Genomic DNA, 25,794 nt, shown 5'->3' on the forward strand with positions numbered 1-25,794 from the left:
TACTGTATTTCAATGATATTGAAATCAATTTCCTGTTCATTCAATTTAGTTTTAGTTTGCTATTTGGCTACTGTCTAATTTCTGCCTCAATATATTTCATGATGTGTAGCCTAACAAATCCAGGGTTCGTACAGACAGTGGCAAGTCAAATTCAAGGACTTTCAAGTACTTTTTCAAATCGCTAATATTTATTTTCAAGGACCATCAATTTGTAATAGTTCCCTATTATGCAATTGTTTCTAGTCGCAACAGATGGCAGTATATCGCCACAACCTCACAGAGAAAAAAAACAACGTACTATTCATCACTACCTTTTAAGTTCTACTCAAAAATATGTGTTTACTATATACAGTGGGCTCCAAAATTACTGGCACTCCTGACTGGCAATGCACAAACAATACTTAAAAAAAATATAAACAATATAATTATAGAGATAAACGCAAAATACCAACATGTGAGAAATACTGTACTTTATTAATGGAACCAACCAAAACCATACAATTATTTAATAAAAAATAAATGTCACCAAAATCAAGGTTTCATAATTATTGGCACTCCTCATTTAGTACTTAGTGCAACCACCTCTGGCAAGGATAGAGGTGGGGGGGGGGATGCATTTGCGTCCTCTACCCGTGAGGTTTTCAACTGTTCCATATCTTTTAATAATTGCCCTAACAGTGCTCAGTGGTATATTCAATCGTATGTGGATCGTCTTGTAGCCATTACCAGATTTATGAAAGTCTACGACCATCTGTGTCTTTTGAACTGCCAGATCTTTTGTTTTCTTCATGGTGTTGGATGACAAAGGGATATTGCATGCATGTTACCTCATTTTTATACCCTAGTGAAACAGGAAGTGATGTAATGGCTCAATATAGTTCCTTAAGAATTAGATAAACTTACATAAGTGGAATTTAATTCCTGGTTTAATTTTGTTATTTACAAATCTTTAAGGGTGCCATTATTTGTGAAACCTTGATTTGGAGGACATAGATTTTTAATTGAATCAATAGATTATTTTGTTTACATTTTTTAAAGTAAGTAATTTTGGAGCCCACTGTCCATGAGTAGTGGTAAGTCAGTACTGATGATGTTGACTGATTTCCTTATTTGAACTGTAACTCAGTAAGAATTTTGAAATTGTTGCATGTTGTGTTTATATTTTTGTTCAGTGTATATAATATAAAATTGTCTTTATATTTAAATTGTCTTTATATTTCACAAAATGTTTGGTCCCACAGGCTGACCCCACACAATGACATTAAAGTTAATTCTGACAGTGTAAAAGGCTCTTAGTTTCGATAAGATTAAAGATTCTCTCTGGGGACCCTATTTCAATTTTAGAGAGGCCCACATGGGTCCTGAAATCTAAGGTTGGGAACCACCGTACTACGAACCTCTCTCCCTGCTTGGTTCAATGCCTTCTCTCTCTGTGTAGCTCCTTTGCCTCTTTCATTGCAGCCTGACTTACCACTGTCTGTCTCACTACTCTCTGTAAAGAAAATGTATTCTATTATGAGAACTTCTAGTAGTGCATATTTTGATTATAGCTTAATATCAGTCAACTGCTCCTGCGGAGGTCAGGCTCTGTTCAACGTTAGCTTCTAACTTCATCTTTCTAGCCAGCTAGTTATAGCTAGCTACCTGGCTAATAGCCAGAGCCCTTGAGCTACCTAGCTAGACATCCAACAGAAATATCAGCGACTATTTACCAGTTGTACACTCATTCGAGAGTCAGGGGGTTTTTGTTTGGAGGATGTCCCTTGACACGGCAGGAGTTGAGGGATGTTAAAATAATTCCCACTGTCGACGGTATCTCTCTGTCACTTGGCACTGTATGTCTGGGCTGAGATAGATCGTGTCAACTCTCGACCTAAGTCGTGGGTGGAGTTTCCCGTTGGACAAAGTGGTGAATGAATGCGTTGGCGTAACATAACGAGGATACATTAATCTTGATTTAGAGCATTATTAAAGGGGAAGCATTAGAATAAGCCATCTCAAGATTTGCAGCCAGCCATAGGTGATAATCTCTCTAGCAGCTGATCCAAGAGCAGCACTTCCTTTTTTCTCTTGATCCTATCAGTATCCACACATGCCTCAACAACGCACTTAGTGAATGTTCTCTCTCTGTGGTGTATTGGGAAACACATATTACATCTTCGGCCATTGAAGGAAAGTTAGATACATTGTTAAAACACTTGTAAGCCTAAATTCCATCGCTATCAGGAAACCAGGCCCTGACTGTTTTTATTGGCGCCAAGCCACAACCATTAAATCACTAGTCCTGCAGTGAAACACCATCATTGTTTCAATGAGAGCTCTGGTGAGTAAGATGTTCAGTGTATTTATTACATATGGCAAGTCAACTTGGAACTTGGGTATTGTATGACTGGCATTCCATGATGGTCAGGGATTAAATTGATCATGTGCGTGTACCATAGACGGACGAGTTGGTGGCCTGTAGCTGACATAAAAAGTGGGGTTGGACCAGAGTTGTGTGTGTGTGGTCAATGGTTCTTATTCACTTCTTGGTTGTCGAGTCCTCTGGTCCCTATGACCTGTGTGTGTGTGTGTGTGTCAGGTGGGACCAGGTGTGTGGTCCCTTGTCCCTATGCCCGGGCCACCTGCAGCATCTCTCCCACATCCAGCATCTTTTCCCTGGGCTTTCCCCTGGTCTCTCCCCTCCTCGTCTCCTCACTGTTGATCTTCTCCCAGTCAGAGAACGAAACTGGCTTCACTCCTACAGTCATGTACAGGGAGGTAGGTAGTTATAGTAAAATATCAAGGTGGACACTAACACTTGAGGTAGCTGATACTTATTCCTCAACATACCTAGTAAAAAATAAAGATAAACTGGGCTTCACTAAGTTTGTTTAATGCATGAATACAATTTTATGACGTTGCGCCCACACACCTCCTGTTCAAAGCATAGACCCATAACTGATTACTTCTACTACATTACAGTGAAAACACGTTATTATTATCCCTTCATCTTTACAGTCAGGCTTGGTTTATGGCGTCATAGTGACAGAGAAAGGTCAGTATGGAGTCAGCTAGATTACTATGGGCCTGAGGGGATTTCCAGCCGTCATGATTTGTTGGCCAATCCTGATGTAAATAGTACATGCAAGAAGTTAACACACAAATATAGCACTGCAGGCGGAGCACCGGTACACTGCTGTATTGCATTTACTATTCCACAGAAGAAGTTTCCTCACAGGAAAAATGTATTTATTTGAAGTGAATTGAATCAACACACACTGTGCTAAAGAGTTGCAGTACCTCTTTTCTCCAGGAGGACGGAGACCCCCTGTGAGCCAGGCTTGATGGTGGAGACATCCAGTGTTCCTTTGTCCATGTCCTGTAGCAGAGTCCTGGCTGTGTCAAAGCTGTCGTTCATGGTGGTGGCTATCACCCCTGTGGGACCCCTCTTCACCCAGCCACTACAGTACAAACCTGCCGACACACACACAGACGATAAAGGGGGAAAGTTCACTCCAAAATGAGTGTCCGATGGTTCTTTTCTCTCTCTGTCTCTGTCTCCGTCTCTCCTGTCTGAATTAAAAACAAAATAAAATACTTATATATATATACACTTTTGGGGGGGATATGGGGCCTATCTTTCCCATTGGCTTGTGGTTGAGGCAGGCAGACGAACGCACCCATGCACGTGCACAAACCTGCAGTCTGCTGCACGCGGCCCATGGTGTTGGGGATGATGGCTTTTCGGGCGTCGAAGGGGACGGCGGGGTCGATGGGAAGGCTCTTGTAGCCGATGCTGCTGATGACTAGGCCGCACTCCACATCCTCCACCTCACCTGTGGCCACTGCCCACACACCCTCACCGTCGCCCTGGGGAGAGACAGAGAGGCCAGGGCCAGCTTAGCCTAAGCCCTCTGTTCATGCTTTAGACAACATGGCCTTGTCTTCTGTTTAATTAAAAAGGTTTTATTGGGTTTATCTGGGAAGATAAGGACAACCAATTACGACAGAGGTAAGAGGGTAACCTCAAGAGATGATCCTATATCTATTCCTAAAGCACCTGGCTCACCTCTAGCCGGTTGACAGCCAATCGTATCCCTGCGGCCCTGATGAGGTCAGTGGAGGGGAGGACCTCCAGGGGCCTCCGGAGGAAGCGGAATCCCCAGGCCCGCTCTGCCCTGTTACGTCTCTCTAGCTCCTCCTCCCCTGGAGTCTCTACTGCAGCCTTCAGCAGCAGCTCTGTCAGACGCTTCCTTGGCCTGGCCAGCGCTGAGAGGACATACAGTGGGGGAAAAAAGTATTTAGTCAGCCACCAATTGTGCAAGTTCTCCCACTTAAAAAGATGAGAGAGGCCTGTAATTTTCATCATAGGTACACATCAACTATGACAGACAAATTGAGATTTTTTTTCTCCAGAAAATCACATTGTAGGATTTTTTATGAATATATTTGCAAATTATGGTGGAAAATAAGTATTTGGTCACCTACAAACAAGCAAGATTTCTGTCTCTCACAGACCTGTAACTTCTTCTTTAAGAGGCTCCTCTGTCCTCCACTCGTTACCTGTATTAATGGCACCTGTTTGAACTTGTTATCAGTATAAAAGACACCTGTCCACAACCTCAAACAGTCACACTCCAATCTCCACTATGGCCAAGACCAAAGAGCTGTCAAAGGACACCAGAAACAAAATTGTAGACCTGCACCAGGCTGGGAAGACTGAATCTGCAATAGGTAAGCAGCTTGGTTTGAAGAAATCAACTGTGGAAGCAATTATTAGGAAATGGAAGACATACAAGACCACTGATAATCTCCCTCGATCTGGGGCTCCACGCAAGATCTCACCCCGTTGGGTCAAAATGATCACAAGAACCGTGAGCAAAAATCCCAGAACCACACGGGGGTACCTAGTGAATGACCTGCAGAGAGCTGGGACCAAAGTAACAAAGCCTACCATCAGTAACACACTACGCCGCCAGGGACTCAAATCCTGCAGTGCCAGACGTGTCCCCCTGCTTAAGCCAGTACATGTCCAGGCCCGTCTGAAGTTTGCTAGAGTGCATTGGGATGATCCAGAAGAGGATTGGGAGAATGTCATATGGTCAGATGAAACCAAAATAGAACTTTTTGGTAAAAACTCAACTCGTCGTGTTTGGAGGACAAAGAATGCTGAGTTGCATCCAAAGAACACCATACCTACTGTGAAGCATGGGGGTGGAAACATCATGCTTTGGGGCTGTTTTTCTGCAAAGGGACCAGGACGACTGATCTGTGTAAAGGAAAGAATGAATGGGGCCATGTATCGTGAGATTTTGAGTGAAAACCTCCTTCCATCAGCAAGGGCATTGAAGATGAAACGTGGCTGGGTCTTTCAGCATGACAATGATCCCAAACACACCGCCCGGGCAACGAAGGAGTGGCTTCGTAAGAAGCATTTCAAGGTCCTGGAGTGGCCTAGCCAGTCTCCAGATCTCAACCCCATAGAAAATCTTTGGAGGGAGTTGAAAGTCCGTGTTGCCCAGCAACAGCCCCAAAACATCACTGCTCTAGAGGAGATCTGCATGGAGGAATGGGCCAAAATACCAGCAACAGTGTGTGAAAACCTTGTGAAGACTTACAAAAAATGTTTGACCTGTGTCATTACCAACAAAGGATATATAACAAAGTATTGAGAAACTTTTGTTATTGACCAAATACTTATTTTCCACCATAATTTGCAAATAAATTCATTAAAAATCCTACAATGTGATTTTCTGGATTTTTCTTTCTCATGTTGTGTCATAGTTGACGTGTACCTACGATGAAAATTACAGGCCTCTCTCATCTTTTTAAGTGGGATAACTTGCACAATTGGTGGCTGACTAAATGCTTTTTTTCCCCACTGTACACACACAACTTTGGGGGGGATATGGCAACGGGGGGATATGGCCCTCCATTTGGCAAATCTGACCATAATTCTGTCCTCCTGATTTGCTTACAAGCAAAAACTAAAGCAGGAAGTACCAGTGACTCGCTCAATATGGAAGTGGTCAGATGACACGGATGCTATGCTTCAGGACTGTTTTGCTAGCACAGACTAGAATATATTCCGATATTCATCCAATGGCATTGAGGAGTATACCACCTCAGTCACCGGCTTCATCAATAAGTGCATCGACAACGTCGTCCCCACAGTGACCGTACGTACATATCCCAACCAGAAGCCATGGATTACAGGCAACATCCGCATCGAGCTAAAGGCTACAGCTGCCGCTTTCAAGGAGCGGGACACTAATCCGGACACTTATAACAAATCCCGTTATGCCCTCAGACGAACCATCAAACTGGCAAAGCGTCAATACAGGGCTAAGATTGAATCCTACTACACCGGCTCTGATGCTCATCAGATGTGGCAGGGCTTGCAAACTATTACGGACTACAAAGAGAAACCCAGCCGCGAGCTGCCCAGTGACATGAGCCTACCAGAAGAGCTACATGCCTATTATGCTCGCTTCGAGGCAAGCAACACTGAAGCATGCATGAAAGCACCAGCTGTTCCGGACGACTGTGTGATCACGCTCTCCGTAGCCAATGTGAGCAAGACCTTTAAACAGGTCAACATTCACAAGGCTGCGGGGCCAGACGGATTTCCAGGACGTGTACTCAGAGCATGCGCGGACCAACTGGCAAGTGTCTTCACTAACATTTTCAACCTCTCCCTGACCGAGTTTATAATAACTAAAGTTGAAGTCGGAAGTTTACATACACTTAGGTTGGAGTCATTAAAACTTGTTTTTCAACCACTCCACAAATGTCTTGTTAACAAACTATAGTTTTGGCAAGTCGGTTAGGACATCTACTTTGTGCATGACACAAGTAATTGTTTACAGACAGATTATTTCACTGTATCACAATTCCAGTAGGTCAGACGTTTATATACATTAAGTTGACTGTGTCTTTAAACAGCTTGGAAAATTCCAGAAAATGATGTCATGGCTTTAGAAGCTTCTGATAGGCTAATTGGCATAATTTTAGTCAATTGGAGGTGTACCTGTGGATGTATTTCAAGGCCTACCTTCAAACTCAGTACCTCTTTGCTTGACACCATGGGAAAATCTAAAGAAATCCTCCAAGACCTCAGGAAAAAAAACGTGTAGACCTCCACAAGTCTGGTTCATCCTTGGGGGCAATTTCCAAATGCCTGAAGGTACCACATTCATCTGTACAAACAATAGTATGCATGTATAAACACCATAGGACCACGCTGCCGTCATACCGCTCAGGAAGGAGACGCGTTCTTTCTCCTAGAGATGAACATACTTTTGTGCGAAAAGTGCAAATCAATCCCAGAACAACAGCAAAGGACCTTGTGAAGATGCTGGAGGAAACAGGTACAAAAGTATCTATATCCACAGTAAAACAAGTCCTATATCGACATAACCTGAAAGGCCACTCAGCAAGGAAGAAGCCACTGCTCCAAAACCGCCATTAAAAAAGCCAGACTACGGTTTGCAACTGCACATGGGGACAAAGATCGTACTTTTTGGAGAAATGTCCTCTGGTCTGATGAAACAAAAATAGAACTGTTTGGCCATAATGACCATTGTTATGTTTGGATGAAAAAGGGGGGTCTTGCAAGCCGAAGAACACCATCCCAACCATGAAGCACGGGGGTGGCAGCATCATGCTGTGGGGGTGATTTGCTGCAGGAGGGACTGGTGCACTTCACAAAATAGATGGCATCATGAGGAAGGAAAATTATGTGGATATATTGAAGCAACATCTCAAGACATCAGTCAGGAAGTTAAAGCTTGGTCGCAAATGGGTCTTCCAAATGGACAATGACCCCAAGCATACTTCCAAAGTTGTGGCAAAATGGCTTAAGGACAACAAAGTCAAGGTATTGGAGTGGCCATCACAAAGCCCTGACCTCAATCGTATAGAAAATGTGTGGGAAGAACTGAAAAAGCATGTGCGAGCAAGGAGGCATACAAACCTGACTCAGTTACACCAGCTCTGTCAGGAGGAATGGCCCAAAATTCACCCAACTTATTGTGGGAAGCTTGTGGAAGGCTACCCGAAACATTTGACCCAAGTTAAACAATTTAAAGGCAATGCTACCAAATACTAATTGAGTGTATGTAAACTTCTGACCCACTGGGAATGTGATGAAAGAAATAAAAGCTGAAATAAATCATTCTCTCTACTATTATTCTGACATTTCACATTCTTAAAATAAAGTGGTGATCCTAACAGACCTAAGACAGGGAGTTTTTACTAGGATTAAATGTCAGGAATTGTGAAAAACTGAGTTTAAATGTATTTGGCTAAGGTATATGTAAACTTCCGACTTCAACTGTATATGTTTCAAGCAGACCACCATAGTCCCTGTGCCCAAGAAAGCGAAGGTAACCTGCCTAAATGACTACCGCCCCGTAGCACTCACGTCGGTAGCCATGAAGTGCTTTGAAAGGCTGGTCATGGCTCACATCAACACCATCATCCTGGAAAACCTAGACCAACTCCAATTCGCATACCGCCCCAACAGATCCACAGATGACGCAAACTCAATCGCACTCCACACTGCATTTCCCACCTGGACAAAAGGAACACCTATGTGAGAATGCTGTTCATTGACTACAGCTCAGCGTTCAACGACAGTGCCCACAAAGCTCATCACTAAGCTAAGGACCCTGGGACTAAACACCTCCCTCTGCAACTGGATCCTGGACTTCCTGACCGGCCGCCCCCAGGTGGTAAGGGTAAGCAACAACACATCTGCCACGCTGATCCTCAACACGGGGGCCCCTCAGGGGTGCGCGCTTAGTCCCCTCCTGTACTCCCTGTTCACCCACGACTGCGTGGCCAAGCACGACTCCAACACCATCATTAAGTTTGCTGACGACACAACAGTGGTAGGCCTGATCACCGACAACAATGAGACAGCCTATAGGGAAGAGGTCAGAGACCTGGCAGTGTGGTGCCAGGACAACAACCTCTCCCTCAATGTGAGCAAGACATAGGAGCTGATCGTGGACTACAGGAAAAGGAGGGGCGAACAGGCCCCCATTAACATCGATGGGGCTGTAGTGGAGAGTGTTGAGAGTTTCAAGTTCCTTGGTGTCCACATCACCAACGAACTATCATGATCCAAACACACCAAGACAGTTGTGAAGAGGGCACGAAAACAACTTTTCCCCCTCAGGAAATTGAAAAGATTTGGCATGGGTCCCCAGATCCTCAAAAGGTTCTACAGCTGCACCATCGAGAGCATCCTGACCGGATGCATCACCGCCTGGTATGGCAACTGCTCGGCATCCGACCGTAAGGCGCTACAGAGGGTAGTGCGTACGGCCCAGTACATCACTGGGGCCAAGCTTCCTGCCATTCAAGACCTACAGTGAGGGAAAAAAGTATTTGATCCCCTGCTGATTTTGTATGTTTGCCCACTGACAAAGACATGATCAGTCTATAATTTTAATGCTAGGTTTATTTGAACAGTGAGAGAGAATAACAACAAAAAATCCAGAAAAACCCATATCAAAAATGTTATCAATTGATTTGCATTTTAATGAGGGAAATAAGTATTTGACCCCTCTGCAAAACATGACTTAGTACTTGGTGGCAAAACCCTTGTTGGCAATCACAGAGGTCAGACATTTCTTGTAGTTGGCCACCAGGTTTGCACACATCTCAGGAGGGATTTTGTCCCACTCCTCTTTGCAGATCTTCTCCAAGTCATTAAGGTTTCGAGGCTGACGTTTGGCAACTCAAACCTTCAGCTCCCTCCACAGATTTTCTATGGGATTAAGGTCTGGAGACTGGCTAGGCCACTCCAGGACCTTAATGTGCTTCTTCTTGAGCCACTCCTTTGTTGCCTTGGCCGTGTGTTTTTGGTCATTGTCATGCTGGAATACCCATCCACAACCCATTTTCAATGCCCTGGCTGAGGGAAGGAGGTTCTCACCCAAGATTTGACGGTACATGGCCCCATCCATCGTCCCTTTGATGCGGTGAAGTTGTCCTGTCCCTTTAGCAGAAAAACACCCCCAAAGCATAATGTTTCCACCTCCATGTTTGACGGTGGGGATGGTGTTCTTGGGGTCATAGGCAGCATTCCTCCTCCTCCAAACACGGCGAGTTGAGTTGATGCCAAAGAGCTCGATTTTGGTCTCATCTGACCACAACACTTTCACGCAGTTCTCCTCTGAATCATTCAGATGTTAATTGGCAAACTTCAGACGGGTCTGTATATGTGCTTTCTTGAGCAGGGGGACCTTGCGGGCGCTGCAGGATTTCAGTCCTTCACGGCGTAGTGTGTTACCAATTGTTTTCTTGGAGACTATGGTCCCAGCTGCCTTGAGATCATTGACAAGATCCTCCCGTGTAGTTCTGGGCTGATTCCTCACCGTTCTCATGATCATTGCAACTCCACAAGGTGAGATCTTGCATGGAGCTCCAGGCCGAGGGAGATTGACAATTATTTTGTGTTTCTTCCATTTGCGAATAATCGCACCAACTGTTGTCACCTTCTCACCAAGCTGCTTGGCGATGGTCTTGTAGCCCATTCCAGCCTTGTGTAGGTCTACAATCTTTGCCCTGACATCCTTGGAGAGCTCTTTGGTCTTGGCCATGGTGGAGAGTTTGGAATCTAATTGATTGATTGCTTCTGTGGACAGGTGTCTTTTATACAGGTAACAAGCTGAGATTAGGAGCACTCCCTTTAAGAGTGTGCTCCTAATCTCAGCTTGTTACCTGTATAAAAGACACCTGGGAGCCAGAAATCTTTCTGACAGAGGGGGTCAATTACTTATTTCCCTCATTATAATATAATAATAATAATATAATATGCCATTTAGCAGACGCTTTTATCCAAAGCGACTTACAGTCATGCGTGCATACATTTTTTTTTTTGTGTATGGGTGGTCCCGGGGATCGAACCCACTACCTTAGCGTTACAAGCGCCGTGCTCTACCAGCTGAGCTACAGAGGACTCATTAAAATGCAAATCAATTTATAAAATTTTTGACATGGGTTTTTCTGGATTTTTTTGTTGTTATTCTGTCTCTCACTGTTCAAATAAACCTACCATTAAAATTATAGACTGATAATTTTTTTGTCAGTGGGCAAACGTACAAAATCAGCAGGGGATCAAATACTTTTTTCCCTCACTGTATATACTAGGCGGTGTCAGAGGAAGGCCCAAAAAATTATCAAAGACTCCAGTCACCCAAGTCATAGACTGTTCTCTCTACTACCGCACGGCAAGCGGTACCGGAGCGCAAAGTCTAGGTCCAAAAGGCTCCTTAACAGCCCCCTTTGTTTTTACACTGCTGCTACTCGCTGTTTATTATCTATGCATAGTCACTTTACCCCTACCTACACGTACAAATTACCTCGACTAACCTGTACCCCCGCACATTGACTCGGTACCGGTACTCCCTGTACATAGCCATGTCTTTGTGTTACTTTTTATTACATTTTTTACTTTAGTTTATTTAGTAAATATTTTCTTAACTCTATTTCTTGAACTGCATTGTTGGTTAAGGGCTTGTAAGTAAGCATTTCACGGTAAGGTTGTATTCGGCGCATGTGACAAATAAAATTTGATTTGATTTGAATTTCGGTCAAATATTATAATAATAATAATAATAATAATATGCCATTTAGCAGACGCTTTTATCCAAAGTGACTTACAGTCATGCGTGCATACATTTTTGTGTATGGGTGGTCCCGGGGATCGAACCCACTACCCTGGCGTTACAAGCGCCGTGCTCTACCAGCACAGATAATAACTACACTGCCAAATATAAACAGGATGAACTGAAACTAGGAGGAAAGTATCAACACATACCTAAAGTTCACGCAGAAACACAAACAAGACAGCCCTCACACATAGGCATCTCCAGTAACACTTGGTTGACACTTTCAGGTACTTTTCCGAGACACCAGCCCCTGCACGTCACATACACCATATTTCAACTTTGTTTACATTTCTTTACTCCCTCCTGTTTACATGCAAAAATAATCTCTCAGGCTATCTATAAAGGCACCATGCCAATAGATATTCCCCATTATGTCATCCACATAGAAGGGCGGCAGGTAGAATAGTGGTTAAGCACGTTGGGCCAGTAACCAAAAGATCGCTGGTTCGAATCCTCGAGCTGACTAGGTGAAAAATCTGCGACGTGCAAGGTACGTAACCCTAATTGCTCCTGTAAATTGCTCTGCTAAATGACTAAAATGTAAATGTAAGATGAAAATCCATAGTCTTATCCTCAATGTGGTTAAGAAAATACTGTGAATATGTGACTGACAATAGAGTAAATAGTTCAGATTTCTGAAACGCCCTCACAAGACTGTGATAGCAGAGCGGACAGTCTAGATAAGAGACAGTTTATCATGGGGAACAGGTTTATGGGAAGGCAGAGAGAGAGAGTGATGCTGGTTTGAAGACAAGACATTTTATGATTATGTTAATCTGATTCTGTAACCATTAACTCTCTGGAAGATCTGGGTTATGGTAGAGCAGACATATGCCGGTCTGCAGAGTTCAGACATGATTGAGAGGGGGGAGTTTGGAGCATGTTCCTGGTCAGAAAGATAGATGGTAGCAATGGAGGGACAGGGTGGACTTAGGAAGGGGGAGGGGTATACAGATGCTGTTGAGGCCTGTGAAGGGCAGTGTGTGACATCACACTACTAAGGATAAAAGGTCAATAGCAGAAGATTTTAATGAGAGAAACCTTAAGAGGAACTAAACAGTGGTGTCCCACCTTTCAGTCTCTCTGCTATGCCCTCAAACTCAGACGCCTCCATCTCTGGTCTGGTGCCAGGCAGGTTCAACATCTCTCTCAGCTCCTAGACACAACAACAAATAAACAACAACGAGTGTTTGCAAAAAATTATGTTGACTTAATTACATAATTTACAAGCACAGGTGATGGTTATGAACGAAACTCTTTTTAGGTTAGTTGTCTTAAGTGTTCGTCACAGTAGAAGAACAAATTATAAGTAGGAAAAGTTAAAGACAGGAGTGAGTATTGCTATTTCATTCTTCAATATCAGTGGCCAGTAAACAAGGAATGAATCTCTTAACTCCTGGTTAACCTATCCTATTTAAAATAATGAGAACAATAACATTAAGGTCACGTGTCGATTAGGCTTTATTGTAAGGTACAATCAGTTTGGGGAAATTAATTAGTTTTAATATTACTTCTGTAAAATAAAATGTTTCAGTTCAACCTTTGGCACAGTAACTAGTAACATAATTACCATCAGTTTCAAGAAGGCTTTACTCTAAAGTACAATGAGTTTCAAAAACGACTAAGGCATTTTTCATTGTATCTCCTGACCAATCACCCATATTGGTAACTCCTCAGTAGGAGCAGTCCTCCATAGGAATGAATGGAATTTTACAGTATTTCAATTAAATGTTTCAATGCCAAAATTACATGTATTTAAGTATTGTTTTTGTTGTAGTGGGGACAGTAATAAATTAGTAATCTCCAAAAAGTATACTTTAAGAAAAATGTTTTATGTTTTTAAATGTTTTGCTCACATGATATAATTTAAAAGTATGCATTAAGTTGTCTTTAATAGAATAAATGCGGAAAAAAACGAATGTAGACATTAATAAATGCATTTCTATAGCTTCCAAAATATTTGTTACAATGTTAGGGGATTGCCAAAATGGAGGGACGGGGCTTCAACACAGCGCCCCCCATCAGTCACCTAGTGTATATAAATAAATCATTGCCCCTGACCTGATCTGAGGGAAAGTTTATTTATCAAAATGTGGGGATGTTTAGACAGATAATAGGCTCAACCTTTGGCACGTATACTCACTCACATGGCAAACCGTCACAGTCAATTTTATGTTGTGAATGGAAACTGTCACACAATCTCTAACACAATCTAGAATCACACTACGCAAAAACCAACTATAGAGTAATAAGTACTCCCTGATTTACAGAACAATACAATTGCACTTGGAACTTTAAACCCTCATAAATATGACTTCATAATTTAACATTTGGACAATAAAAAAGACAATGTTAATAATAAAATGTGAGGTTATTAACTTGACATATGAACTTGCATCAACCTGTGTGCTCCCTATGTTCTGCAGGCCACCTGTAGGGGTCAGGGGTTAGGTGTCAGTGGTAAGAGCCTCACCTTGATAGTGCAGGCCACCTGTAGGGGTCCCCTGCGCCCCACAATGAGCACCCTGCGGACACTGCTCTCTGCCAGGGAGTCCAGGGCATGCTGGGTGATATCAGTCTTCTACATAGGAATGAGACAGAGAAGGGGTTACATGGAGACACCTGACACTAATTATATATCCAGAGATATGCAGATATGGATTGTTTTCTTTCTGTGGGCTTTAACATTTTATACACAATGGTTGGATTCAGGCTTTGACAAAGGGAGATCAGATACAGAATGTATTTGGGCAGATGCATGGCAGCAAATCTCTAGCCTGACTACCCATCCACATCGCTCCGGCCAAACTAGCGTTTCTTCTCCACAATGAGGCTGGATTTGCTTTCCTCCATGACGTTCTCTAGAATGCAAACACATTCTGAGCGTTCCGTTTGGTCCCAGAAACCAATGGGTTGGCCCAGAGCCGGCCTACATGATGCTATCAACTTTATATTCTGATTGGTTAGATTTGTTAGAGATGATCCAATCGCTGATTAATTAGTTTTGTACAACGCTCCTCATTTTGAGGTCAACACAAACAACTTCTAGGATGGCAGTTTCCGACTGAATGTATGGAGCGATAGAGTAGCGGAATTTAATTCAGGATGAGTCATCAGGCAAGCATCTCACCTTCAGAATATCTACAGGAGATAGCAGTATCCTCGCAACATCCAGTGCCACGTTACCCTGCCCCAGAATTACAGCCGTCTCACAGCTCAGATCTGGCCTCAGCTAGTAGGATGGAGAAAGAGAGACGGAGAGAGAAAGAGACCAAGATAGAGAGAGAGGCTGATTTATGTACAGTATATCACTGGAATTTGTGTAGAAGCCTGTGATTTAAAAGGAGGAGAACATACCTCTCTGTTTCTAGGCAGCCCATTGTACCAGCCGACAAAGTCTTTGGCAGAGTACACCCCAGCCAAGTCTTCCCCTGGTACACCCATAGTCCTGTTCCCCTCTGCTCCATAGCTCTACAGATAAACACACACACACACATAAATACTCACACTTGAAGACACAAAACCAACACATGCAGTGATTTAGGACTACACTACCCAAAATGCAGTGTGTTGTTAGGGTGTAGCATAGAATTAGTATACTAATTTAATAGGATCTCTATGGGGTGTAGCCTCACCAGCACCACAGCGTGGTAGGCTTCCTGAAGCTCCTCCACAGTGACGTCCTTCCCCACTGTAACATTGCCGTGGAAACTACACCTGGCATGCTGTGCCGTCTGGGTGAAGGTGTTGATGACGTTCTGACGTGAGAACAAGAAAAAAAAAGAGAGAGGAGAAGAAGAGAAGGAGAGAGAAAGAGAGAGGTGCCATGATTCAATAAATTATTCTTGACCTTATATAATTTTGTCTGCTTCTGTCTGGATATAATTTAATCAATCAATAAATCAATCTATACTAACCTTGACCTCTGGATGGTCGGGGGCCACTCCAAATCTGACCAGGCCGAAGGGGACGGGTAGCCGCTCGTAGATGTCCACCTGAACATCTGTCCGAGTCTTTGACACAGACACACAATAAAGTCTTGCTTACCTTTATGAACCAAACATATGTTGACACTGTAGCTACTACTTTAGTTTCGATGCATGCAGGGCTATATTTGACCTCACAGCATTACTGAGCAACACTGTTGGGTAGTGTCAGACTTTTCTTGCAAAACAGTAGGCTTTTATTTTAAATCCGGGCTTCGTGTGCATGTGCAGGAAATGTATTCATGCTATTTAACAACCGTGGATCACAAATAATGCTATCTTTACACATGGGACATTTTACAAGTAGCAGCCAGTCACTATATATGTACCACTATACCAATGAGAGCTATTGATAGAGTAATCAACAATGGATGACGTCACTTCCTGGTTTACGAGCAGGCCTCGGTAGTTGCCTGTAAGAATATGTTCCAGGCAAATTAGGCGATTGTCCACATACAATTTCTCAGATGATCTCCTAATATCGGCAAGTATGGGTAAATCGATTTTAATTCTATCACTTTTTGACAGCATCACTTTAATATGAATTAAACCATCCATACATATTTGCCCATTGCAGAAGTGCTCAGAAAGTGACTTTTTGAACCTGAATGCCAAAACATTAAAGAGATTGTTGACCTATTTAGCTTACCCCACCATACCATGAGACATCCATGTCATCACTGGAAAAGATAAACAGTTGAGATTTAATAATTTAAAAGCTTACAAACAGGGCTGTCCAACTATTGTATACAATTTTACTTTTTTTACCTTCAATGTTAATTAGCTAAAAACGCCTCAACTCAGACTTCTGCATCATACCATTGGATTTGTCTATTTCTTCTGCATCCGTAGATACCAACTGTGTGATTAACGGGGGCTGAGCTAGAGTGGTGCTCACACGCTACACAAAAGTCATTCAAAGTTAAGGGGATCTTCTACATAAAAGATCATAGAAAATCTCCGAACAATTGTCACTGACTAGTTGGATATTCATTTCCCAGTGAGCAAACAATTTCTGTAGTTTTTTGTACTTACAGCGTTCATTTAAATTCATTTTTATCAGGTTTGTACTTTGGCTGACTTTATTTATTATTATTGATATTTGTCATAAAAACTCATGAATGCAACTGTTTATGTCAAATTGGTTTGTGTTCTACTTGTAGCCCTGGTTGTCCTGAAAATAAAATGGTAAAACACTGCATTGTGATGGTAAATATAAGGTCTGGACATGCAGATAAATGAAAGCCAATTTTTGCTGGGGTCTCAGGACTGATAGGGTTAAATGATACTGTCAACCCTTCATAGCAAACCTATTGAAATCATAGAAATATGGATAATAGAATAGACATGACCATTTAAGTTGACATTCAACGATAGGTGGACCGGCAGCCATCTTTGTGGTAGTAATTAGAAGTTAACATTTCAATTACATTTAAAATGTCAATGGTGTACCTGGTAAATTGCTGTGGTCTGAAGGGATAGGTCCATTCTATGAATTCTATTTACAGTGGCTTGTGAAAGTATTCACCCCCCTTGGCATTTTTCCTATTTTGTTGCCTTACAACCTGGAATTAAAATTGATTTTTGGGGGGGTTTGTATCATTTGATTTACACAACATGCCTACCACTTTGAAGATGCTAAATCTTTTTTGGGGTGAAACAAACAAGAAATAAGACAAACAATACAGAAAACTTGAGCGCGCATAACAGTGTACAGTAAGTGTATATTTTGCATTTGTAAAATATTTGTATGTGATATGAAAGTATGGGGCTTTATGTTTCTAGAACCGTATCGCAATTGAGAATCGATTCACGTTTAGATGGAGTATTTGACTGCCAGAGCCAGTCTACCTTTGAAAATAACATATAAGGTCCTTGGACCTTAAGGAGTAATGGTAGGCTCCTTAAAGAATGAAACACACCGAGAATCTCAATGCCGATAGGTACTTATCACAGTGGGAGGCCGTTCCTTCTCTTGCCCAGTAGCGACGGACCTACCGATTCTACTTGTAGAATGCAATGCTCGTGGCTAACAACTTCACTTTGAGCCAATCAGAGAGCACAAAGCCCCATGTGGGGGAGCCAACAAAAAAAAAAAGGAAGAAAGACGGTATTTTCTCCATACATCCACATTTTACATTTAAATGTTTTGTCATTTAGCAGACGCTCTTATCCAAAGCGACTTACAGTTAGTGAGTGCATACATGTTTCATACTGGTCCCCCGTGGGAATCGAACCCACAACCCTGGTGTTGCAAGCGCCATGCTCTACCAACTGAGCTACAGGAGGCCCATATGAGCCAGTCACACTTCATATGCAATGTAGACTATGGGATGGTAGCTAGCTAAGTGCACAGACACAATGCATACAACACTAAATACTTCCTCCAAGCTAGCTAAACACTGTAGATAGTGTTGACATTATAATTACATCACAATGGATTAGCTAGTTTCCATGAAACAGCTGCCTGGGTAAGCTGCAGAGTTAGTGTAGTGTCCTTGGCTAGCTAGCTAGCTAGCTATGTTGTGCTAGCGAATATGCTAACGTTAGCTAGCTAGCTAAACATTTGGCTATGGGCTGGCAGTATGGGATTATGTAGAGTGAATCTTTATCTTCCTAGGTAGTCATCTAGCTGTGGCCATCTGGCTAGTATCAACAAGGGCTTTCTACAAAATAGCAACATTAGCGCAGATAGCTTGAAATCTACACCATAAGCAATACACACGGATATGCATTGCCAAACAAAGCTACTGCCACCTTCTGGTTTGGAGTATTTCAAAACAGGCTGAGTGGCTGACGACTTCCAAGGTCTTTGCTGTGTGACCACAAAAGAGATTGACTGCCAACACTCTGTTCAGAGGTGCTAAGTACTGTCGGCAGGCAAAAGTTTGACAATCTTACCGTTGTGTCTGAGCTTTAAGAGTAAATCTTGGGCTATGGTTAAGGTAAGGGTTAGGTTTAAAATCAGATTTTATGAAGATACATTGTAGAAATTGTGGTTTAGCCATAATTTTGACTTTGTGGCTGTGGTAACTAGTGACGACCAGCAACAAGGGACAATAAATGTGTTTATAGGACAAACTGCCACATTCTCGGCTATGTAAACAATACAGAGCTGTAGCACAACAAAGGCCTGGGTCTGGTGGATTACTGTGGGTGGGAACTGGGGAAACTCTGGATGTAAAGTACACATTGGCTGCGGTCCCTTTTATCGTGTCCCAAGATGGCGTAGCAGTGCGGTCGTGTTCTCGTGTGTCCATGTACATTTCCTGTTTTTTTTTGTATTTTTTTGTATTTTACGTATATATTTCCCTATCACACTTTCATCCTTCTACTAAATATACTTTCCTGCAACCCGCCTCACTCAATGTGGAACGGATTCTATTATTTACTCACCTTTATCTAGAATCTCCAGTTTAAACTAGCCAGCCAGCTAACTAGCTAACTAGCTACTTGCTATTAGCCACCATTAGCGGTTTTCACCCAGAACATCGGATTTTCTGCCGGAATTACTGAATCACTGGACATTAACACTGGATCGCAACTAGCTAGCCGCAACCGAATGGATGTCGAATGGATGTTGCTGTAGGCTAATCACCACTGCCCCCGAAGCAAGCACCAGTTAGCCTCGAGCAGGCCCATATCCCGGCTATCTACCATCTACCTCTCTGTCTACCGGACGGGAGTAGCCAGCTAACCAGCTAACTAGCTACTTGCTATTAGCCACCGTTAGCGGTTTTTCACCATTGTCCGTGGCCTGCACTACCTACCAGCCAGCTCTATCCTGGACTATTATCGGCCAGTCTGCACTGTCTGCACAGCGCGTTATCGACCCAGAACATATCGGTTTTTCTGCCGGAATCACTGGACCTTTAACACTGGATAATCGCAACTAGCTAGCTGCAACCAAATGAACGTTGTTGTTGGCTAATAAGCCTTGAGCTAGCCTTGAGTCAGGCACATCTCCCGGCTATATACCTCTCTGTCAACCGGACAGGACCTCCTAGAGTCGACACGGCGCCCCGTCGATCCATCACGACTGGTCTGCCGACGTAATCGTCTGTGGTTTCAACAGGTTTCCCGTTGCGACGACCATGAAGATCCATCTGCTAGCCCCGGCCCGCTAGCACAAAGCAAACAACAACCGTGCTTCCTGCTCGCTGTGCTGTAACACCAATTCGAACTGCTCTCAGACTCACATATTGCTGTTCACTGGACCTTATGATCACTCAGCTGCACAGCTGATGCCTGCTGGACTGTTCCTTTACACGGTACCCTGTCCTGTCTATCTGTTTAGCCTCAGCCCAAACATTATCGCCATTACCAGTTGTTGTCTTAGCTCTCTCTAATAACACCTGTGATTGCTTTATGCCTCTCTCCCATGTCAATATGCCTTGCCTATTGCTGTTCCAGTTAGTTCTTATTATACAATTTCACTGTAGAACCCCTAGTCCCTCTCAAACTGCCTCAAATAGTTCCTTTGTTCCACCCCCCATACAAGCCGAGACCGGCTCAATCGGTGCCTCCATTGATGCAATCTCTTTCATTGTTACCCAACGCTTATGTTTACCTCCACTGTACTCATATCCTTCCATATCCTTGTCTGTACATAATGCCCTGAATCTTTTCAACAACGCCCGGAAATCTGCCCCCTTTATTCCCTGTACCCAACGCACTAGAAGACCAGTTCTTAAAGCCTTTAGCCATATCCTTATTCTAGTCCTCCTCTGTTCCTCTGGTGATGTAGAGGCTAACCCAGGCCCTGCAGCCCCCAGTATCATTCCTACTCCCCAGGAGCTATCATTTGTTGACTTCTGTAACCGTAAAAGCCTTGGTTTTCTGAACGTTAACATCAGAAGCCTCCTTCCTAAGTTTGAGTTATTCACTGCGTTAGCACACTCTGCCAACCCTGATATACTAGCAGTGTCTGAATCCTGGCTTAGGAAGGCCACCAAAAATTCTGAAATGTCCATCCCCAACTACAACATTTTCCGTCTAGATAGAACTAACAAAGGGGGTGGAGTTGCAATCTACTGTAGAGATAGCCTGCAGAGCTCTATCATACTATCCAGGTCTGTGCCCAAACAGTTTGAGCTTCTACTTCTAAAAATCCACCTTTTCAGAAATAAGTCTCTCACTGTTGCCGCTTGCTACAGACCCCCCTCAGCCCCCAGCTGTGCCCTGGACACCATATGTGAATTGATTGCCCCCCATTTATCCTCAGAGTTCGTACTGCTTGGTGATCTAAATTGGGATATGCTTAACACCCCGGCCATCCTACAATCCAAACTAGATGCCCTCAATCTCACACAAATTATCAACGAACCTACCAGGTACAACCCTAAATCCGTAAACATGGGCACCCTCACAGATATCATCCTGACTAACTTACCCTCTAAATACACCTTCGCTGTCTTCAACCAGGATCTCAGCGATCACTGCCTTATTGCCTGCGTCCGTAACGGGTCCGCGGTCAAACGACCACCCCTCATCACTGTCAAACGCTCCCTAAAACACTTTAGCGAGCAGGCCTTCCTAATTGATCTGGCCCAGGTATCCTGGATGGATATCGATCTCATTCCGTCAGCAGAGGATGCCGGGTTGTTCTTTAAAAGTAATTTCCTCTCAATCTTAAATAAACATGCCCCATTCAAAAAATACAGAACTAAGAACAGATATAGCCCCTGGTTCTCCTCAGACTTGACTGCCCTTGACCAGCACAAAAACATCCCGTGGCGTAAAGCATTAGCATCGAATAGCCCCCGCGATATGAAACTTTTCAGGGAAGTTAGGAACTAATATACACAAGCAGTTAGGAAAGCAAAGGCTAGCTTTTTCAAACAGAAATTTGCATCCTGTAGCACTAACTCCAAAAAGTTTTGGGACACTGTTAAGTCCATGGAGAATAAGAGCACCTCCTCCCAGCTGCCCACTGCACTGAGGCTAGGAAACACTATCACCACCGATACATCTACAATAATCGAGAATTTCAACAAGCATTTTGCTACGGCTGGCCATGCTTTCCACCTGGCTACCACAACCCCGGTCACCAGCTCTGCACCCTCCGATGCAACTTGCCCATGCCCCATACACCATTTTGTACACATCTGGCCCTTCATTGGACACTGTGTTAACTAACCTCCAAACGAGCTTCAATGCCATACAACACTCCTTCAGTAGCCTCCAACTGCTCTTAAACACTAGTAAAACTTAATGCATGCTCTTCAATCGAACGCTGCTGGCACCCGCCCACCCGACTAGAATCACTACTCTCGAAGGGTCTGACCTAGAGTATGTGGACAACTACAAATACCTAGGTGTCTGGTTAGACTGTAAACTCTCCTTCCAGACTCACATTAAGCATCTCCAATCCAAAGTTAAATCTAGAATCGGCTTCCTATTTCGCAACAAAGCCTCCTTCACTCATGCTGCCAAACATGCCCTCGTAAAACTGACTATCCTACCGATCCTTGACTTCGGCGATGTCATTTACAAAATAGCCTCCAACACTCTACTCAGCAAATTGGATGTAGTCTATCACCGTGCCATCCGTTTTGTCACCAAAGCCCCATATACTACCCACCACTGTGACCTGTACGCTCTTGTTGGCTGGTCCTCACTACGTATTCGTCGCCAAACCCACTGGCTCCAGGCCATTTATAAATCACTGCTAGGCAAATCCCTGCCTTATCTTAGCTCATTGGTCACCATAGCAACACCCACCCGTAGTATGTGCTCCAGCAGGTATATCTCACTGGTCATCCCCAAAACCAACACCTCCTTTGGCCGCCATTCCTTCCAGTTCTCTGCTGCCAATGACTGGAACGAATTGCAAAAATCTCTGAAGCTGGAGACTCTTATCTCCCTCACTAACTTTAAGCATCAGTTGTCAGAGCACCTTACCAATCACTGCACCTGTACACAGCCCATCTGAAATTAGCCCACCCAACTACCTCATCCCCATATTGTTATTAGTTTGCTAATTTGCACCCCAGTATCTCTATTTGCACATCATCTCTTGCACATCTATAATTCCAGTGTTAATACTAATTGTAATAATTTTGCACTATGGTCTATTTATTGCCTTACCTCCATAACTTGCTACATTTGCACACACTGTATATATATTTTCTGGTGTATTTTTGACTTTATGTTTTGTTTTACCCCATATGTAACTCTGTGTTGTTGTTTTTATCGCACTGCTTTGCTTTATCTTGGCCAGTTCGCAGTTGTAAATGAGAACTTGTTCTCAACTGGCTTACCTGGTTAAATAAAGGTGAAATAAATAAATAAAATAAATCTAATCTCTACTGTTCCTAAAGTCTGCACTTGTTAACTTCCCCTCATGGAATGGACTCCCTAGTTTACACTTTGGGGAGAAGGGCAATCAATTGGAACAGGATTTTGGGAGGGAAAGCGCTGATCCAAGATTTGTGCCTAATGGAAGCATCTACCCGATGGTTCAAATCTTGGGGACAGTAGCACTGAGACATCACTCACCTTGACTAGGTGTTGTGCAGTGTAGAAGCCAGCTGGGCCGCCTCCCACTATGCACACCTTGCGGCTGGAGGCAGGTGTGGAGGTGGCAAGTCCACACACACCTGTATAGACACAGGCCAGAATGAGCAATGGCAACCCATGTATGTAGCTAACTAATTCTATGTCACGACATAGTCATTTTATCTGTCCGTATAGGCTAGTGTCAGACATATATAGTAAATTCCTGTTACTAAATCACTATTCTGTCTAGACGTGTCGTGTTACTCTAGGCTGGGTGAATTACTGCATGCACTTGGCGAGCAGTCCCTTGTTTGCCCCCCTCCCTTCTTACCATGGAATCGTGTGATCCTCACGCACCTTGCCGAAGTCAGAAACAACTTTAACATCTGGACCTTGCACAACGCCGCTTTATGAGTGCTCGTCTTCACAAATCATCAATCGTCCAGGAAATGTCTCTTTGGTAGACGGCTAGGGAGACTAGCTAGTAGCTTGGTCCAGACTGGCCTTTGGTCCTAACGTTAAATGCGGAAGAGACAAGGCACTAGGACAGGAATGGTTTACGGGCGGGATTATCAATCACTTCATCTGGTCCGGCGGTGTGTGCTCTCCAATTGTCACACAATAATGAAAACACAATTAATCAGCTAGCCGGTGTTAGTAACTAGAAAACGCAGTCATTCGTTAAAAGTACATTTCCCCCCCTACTAGCTAGTTAACCATCCACAATGTAGTAGCTTCATGAGAGGGCTAGCCACAGTCCTGCAGGCGACCGGCGTGGGTAGGTTTGTTGACAGGATTAGAGCTAGCTACCTCGCTCAACTGGTTAGGTTTACGAAGCTTTAAAGCTAATTAATAGGCGGTTAAATTAGCTAGCTAGCTATTCTGTAAAATGTGGCACTTGCCATGCATGAAAGCAGATTACATTTTAAAACATTAGTGGAAGACTTTCAAATGTCAAAAACTAACCGTTTATACTGTGTCCCGTCCAAAGCGTCTCGTCCTGAGAATATAGCTGCATACATAGTTCCGGGTAAAAAACTAACTGCACCTTGACAAATGGCATTATAGAGATAATAATCTCTAAACCCAAGGTAATATTGGGTCAATGTCTTGGATTTATCAGGATTTGTCTCCCCAGGGTACACACAAACACACAGTTGCATAACAAGACCTTGCTGTTGAATTTCTGGCGCCCTTGAATGAATGCCACTGTGTTTTCTGTTGGTTTTCTACATAACACAAAATAGATTCAATAGCTACTGCACCATGTTTTATTTTGAAGACTCTAACTGAGTAAAACACAGTTTAAATGAATTACTATATCCTCTCTTTCTGACACCATAATGTATTCTAAGATTAGACATTGACTAGCCCTAGATATTGCCTTATCAAATTCCCCTGGAGAGTGCCAAATTCTCATAAACTCAATATCTGTTAACAGTGGCGATGTTAGCATGTCAATCTTGGTGGGGCAAACAAAACACATATTTTTTTAGATGCATGCCAGCAAAGCCACTACACAACACAACACTAAACAATACATTAATTGCACTATAACAGTGACAAACGGTGCCCACAAACTGTTAGGGCCTACATAAAGCTGTCCCAATAGCAGAGCTTTCTTTTCAGCACCATGGAGTGAATCCTTACCACAGTTACACCTGGCTATCAGCGGAGCCTTGTCTGGCAGCGAAACAGTTCCTTCAGCCTCATTTACTGCCTTTAAAAAAAATAGCTGATATGGCTGTCTTGCTTAAACAAATGTGGGTTCTACTGACAATTGAGATGTACAAACTATGGTATAAGGGAAAGATTAGTGGATAAGAGACAATCTGTAATTTCGATTAAGATATTAATGAGCGAGCTAAGACGGACGTAGTCAATATGTATTTGTTCAGCACTTTTGAAATGTACAGCGACAGACTTCAGAACATGGGCTGTTCTTACAGTATTCTCCCTGTGCACCAAGTCAGAACCGTAGGATAAATAAAGGGGGCATATAAACAGACAATGAAAGCTCTTACAATATTCGATGATGACATTTCTCTAAACAGGCTATAGGCTATATGTGCACAACCAAGTCAGAAGAATAGGCTAAGTTATGAGGGGGAAAGGGACCAAATTATTAGGGTGAGGCACATGCACTACTAACGGCTTACTACACACCATACACTTAGTATTACTTTCTTAGCTACAGTATACATATCTCCCTGGCATATAACATTATTTATGCAGCGGCAAACAATAATTTTTTTGACTCACCTTGTTGTGCTGTGCTCACTTGAACAGGAAGGTGGCGCGGTGGTCCTTCTTGTGGGCAAATTTAGTCATCAAACGTTGTCATCAAAGTCTGGCATTCTCTGGATTTATGGTGCTTTTAAGACAACTGGGAACCCCCCAAAAAAAAACAAAAAAGTTGATTCATGACGTCAGTGATCTTCAGGTCGGAGCTCTAGAAAGAGGCCCGAGTTCCCGACTTGGAATTCTGAGTTGGATGACCGTTTTCCCAGTCTGAGCTCTTTTTTTTCAGAGTTCCCAGTTGTCTTGACCTCACTGAAATCTGAGATTTCCCAGTTCCGAGTTTCCAGTTGTTTTGAACAACTGATGTCATGCTGGATTGACAGCATGGCCAATGTGTTAAA

General features: G+C 43.2%; 1 protein-coding gene across 2 annotated transcripts; it reads right to left on the minus strand.

The window, feature by feature from the left end:
- Nucleotides 1-1,161: 1,161 nt before the first annotated feature.
- fdxr (ferredoxin reductase) lies at nt 1,162-24,157 on the minus strand. 2 transcript variants are annotated; one of them, XM_041858675.1, is made up of 13 exons: nt 24,119-24,157; nt 23,484-23,664; nt 23,153-23,253; nt 15,584-15,679; nt 15,302-15,424; nt 15,024-15,137; nt 14,797-14,898; nt 14,140-14,247; nt 12,738-12,822; nt 4,052-4,251; nt 3,681-3,852; nt 3,283-3,456; nt 1,162-2,740 (listed from the first exon to the last, which is right to left on the minus strand). In XM_041858675.1, the coding sequence occupies exons 2-13, from the start codon at nt 23,536-23,538 to the stop codon at nt 2,610-2,612; spliced, it is 1,461 nt and encodes a 486-aa protein (XP_041714609.1). In that variant the 5' UTR covers nt 23,539-23,664; nt 24,119-24,157; the 3' UTR covers nt 1,162-2,609. The 2 variants fall into 2 exon arrangements, with proteins under 2 accessions (XP_041714609.1, XP_041714608.1); XM_041858674.1 differs by lacking the exon at nt 24,119-24,157 and having other exon boundaries at nt 23,484-24,112.
- Between the last annotated feature and the right edge of the window lie 1,637 nt (nt 24,158-25,794).

This window comes from Coregonus clupeaformis, chromosome 31, assembly GCF_020615455.1.
Source record: "Coregonus clupeaformis isolate EN_2021a chromosome 31, ASM2061545v1, whole genome shotgun sequence".
NCBI classification, from domain to species: Eukaryota; Metazoa; Chordata; class Actinopteri; order Salmoniformes; family Salmonidae; genus Coregonus; species Coregonus clupeaformis.

What these genes read in the sequence shown, in the direction of transcription:
- fdxr (XM_041858675.1), bottom strand. Translation starts at nt 23,538, where the DNA reads ATGTTAAAGTTGTTTCTGACTTCGGCAAGGTGCGTGAGGATCACACGA. An exon ending in GAGGATCACACGATTCCATG is followed by an intron (nt 23,254 to 23,483) that starts GTAAGAAGGGAG and finishes GTGTCTATACAG; the next exon opens with GTGTGTGTGGACTTGCCACC. An exon ending in CCGACCATCCAGAGGTCAAG is followed by an intron (nt 15,425 to 15,583) that starts GTTAGTATAGAT and finishes TTCTCACGTCAG; the next exon opens with AACGTCATCAACACCTTCAC.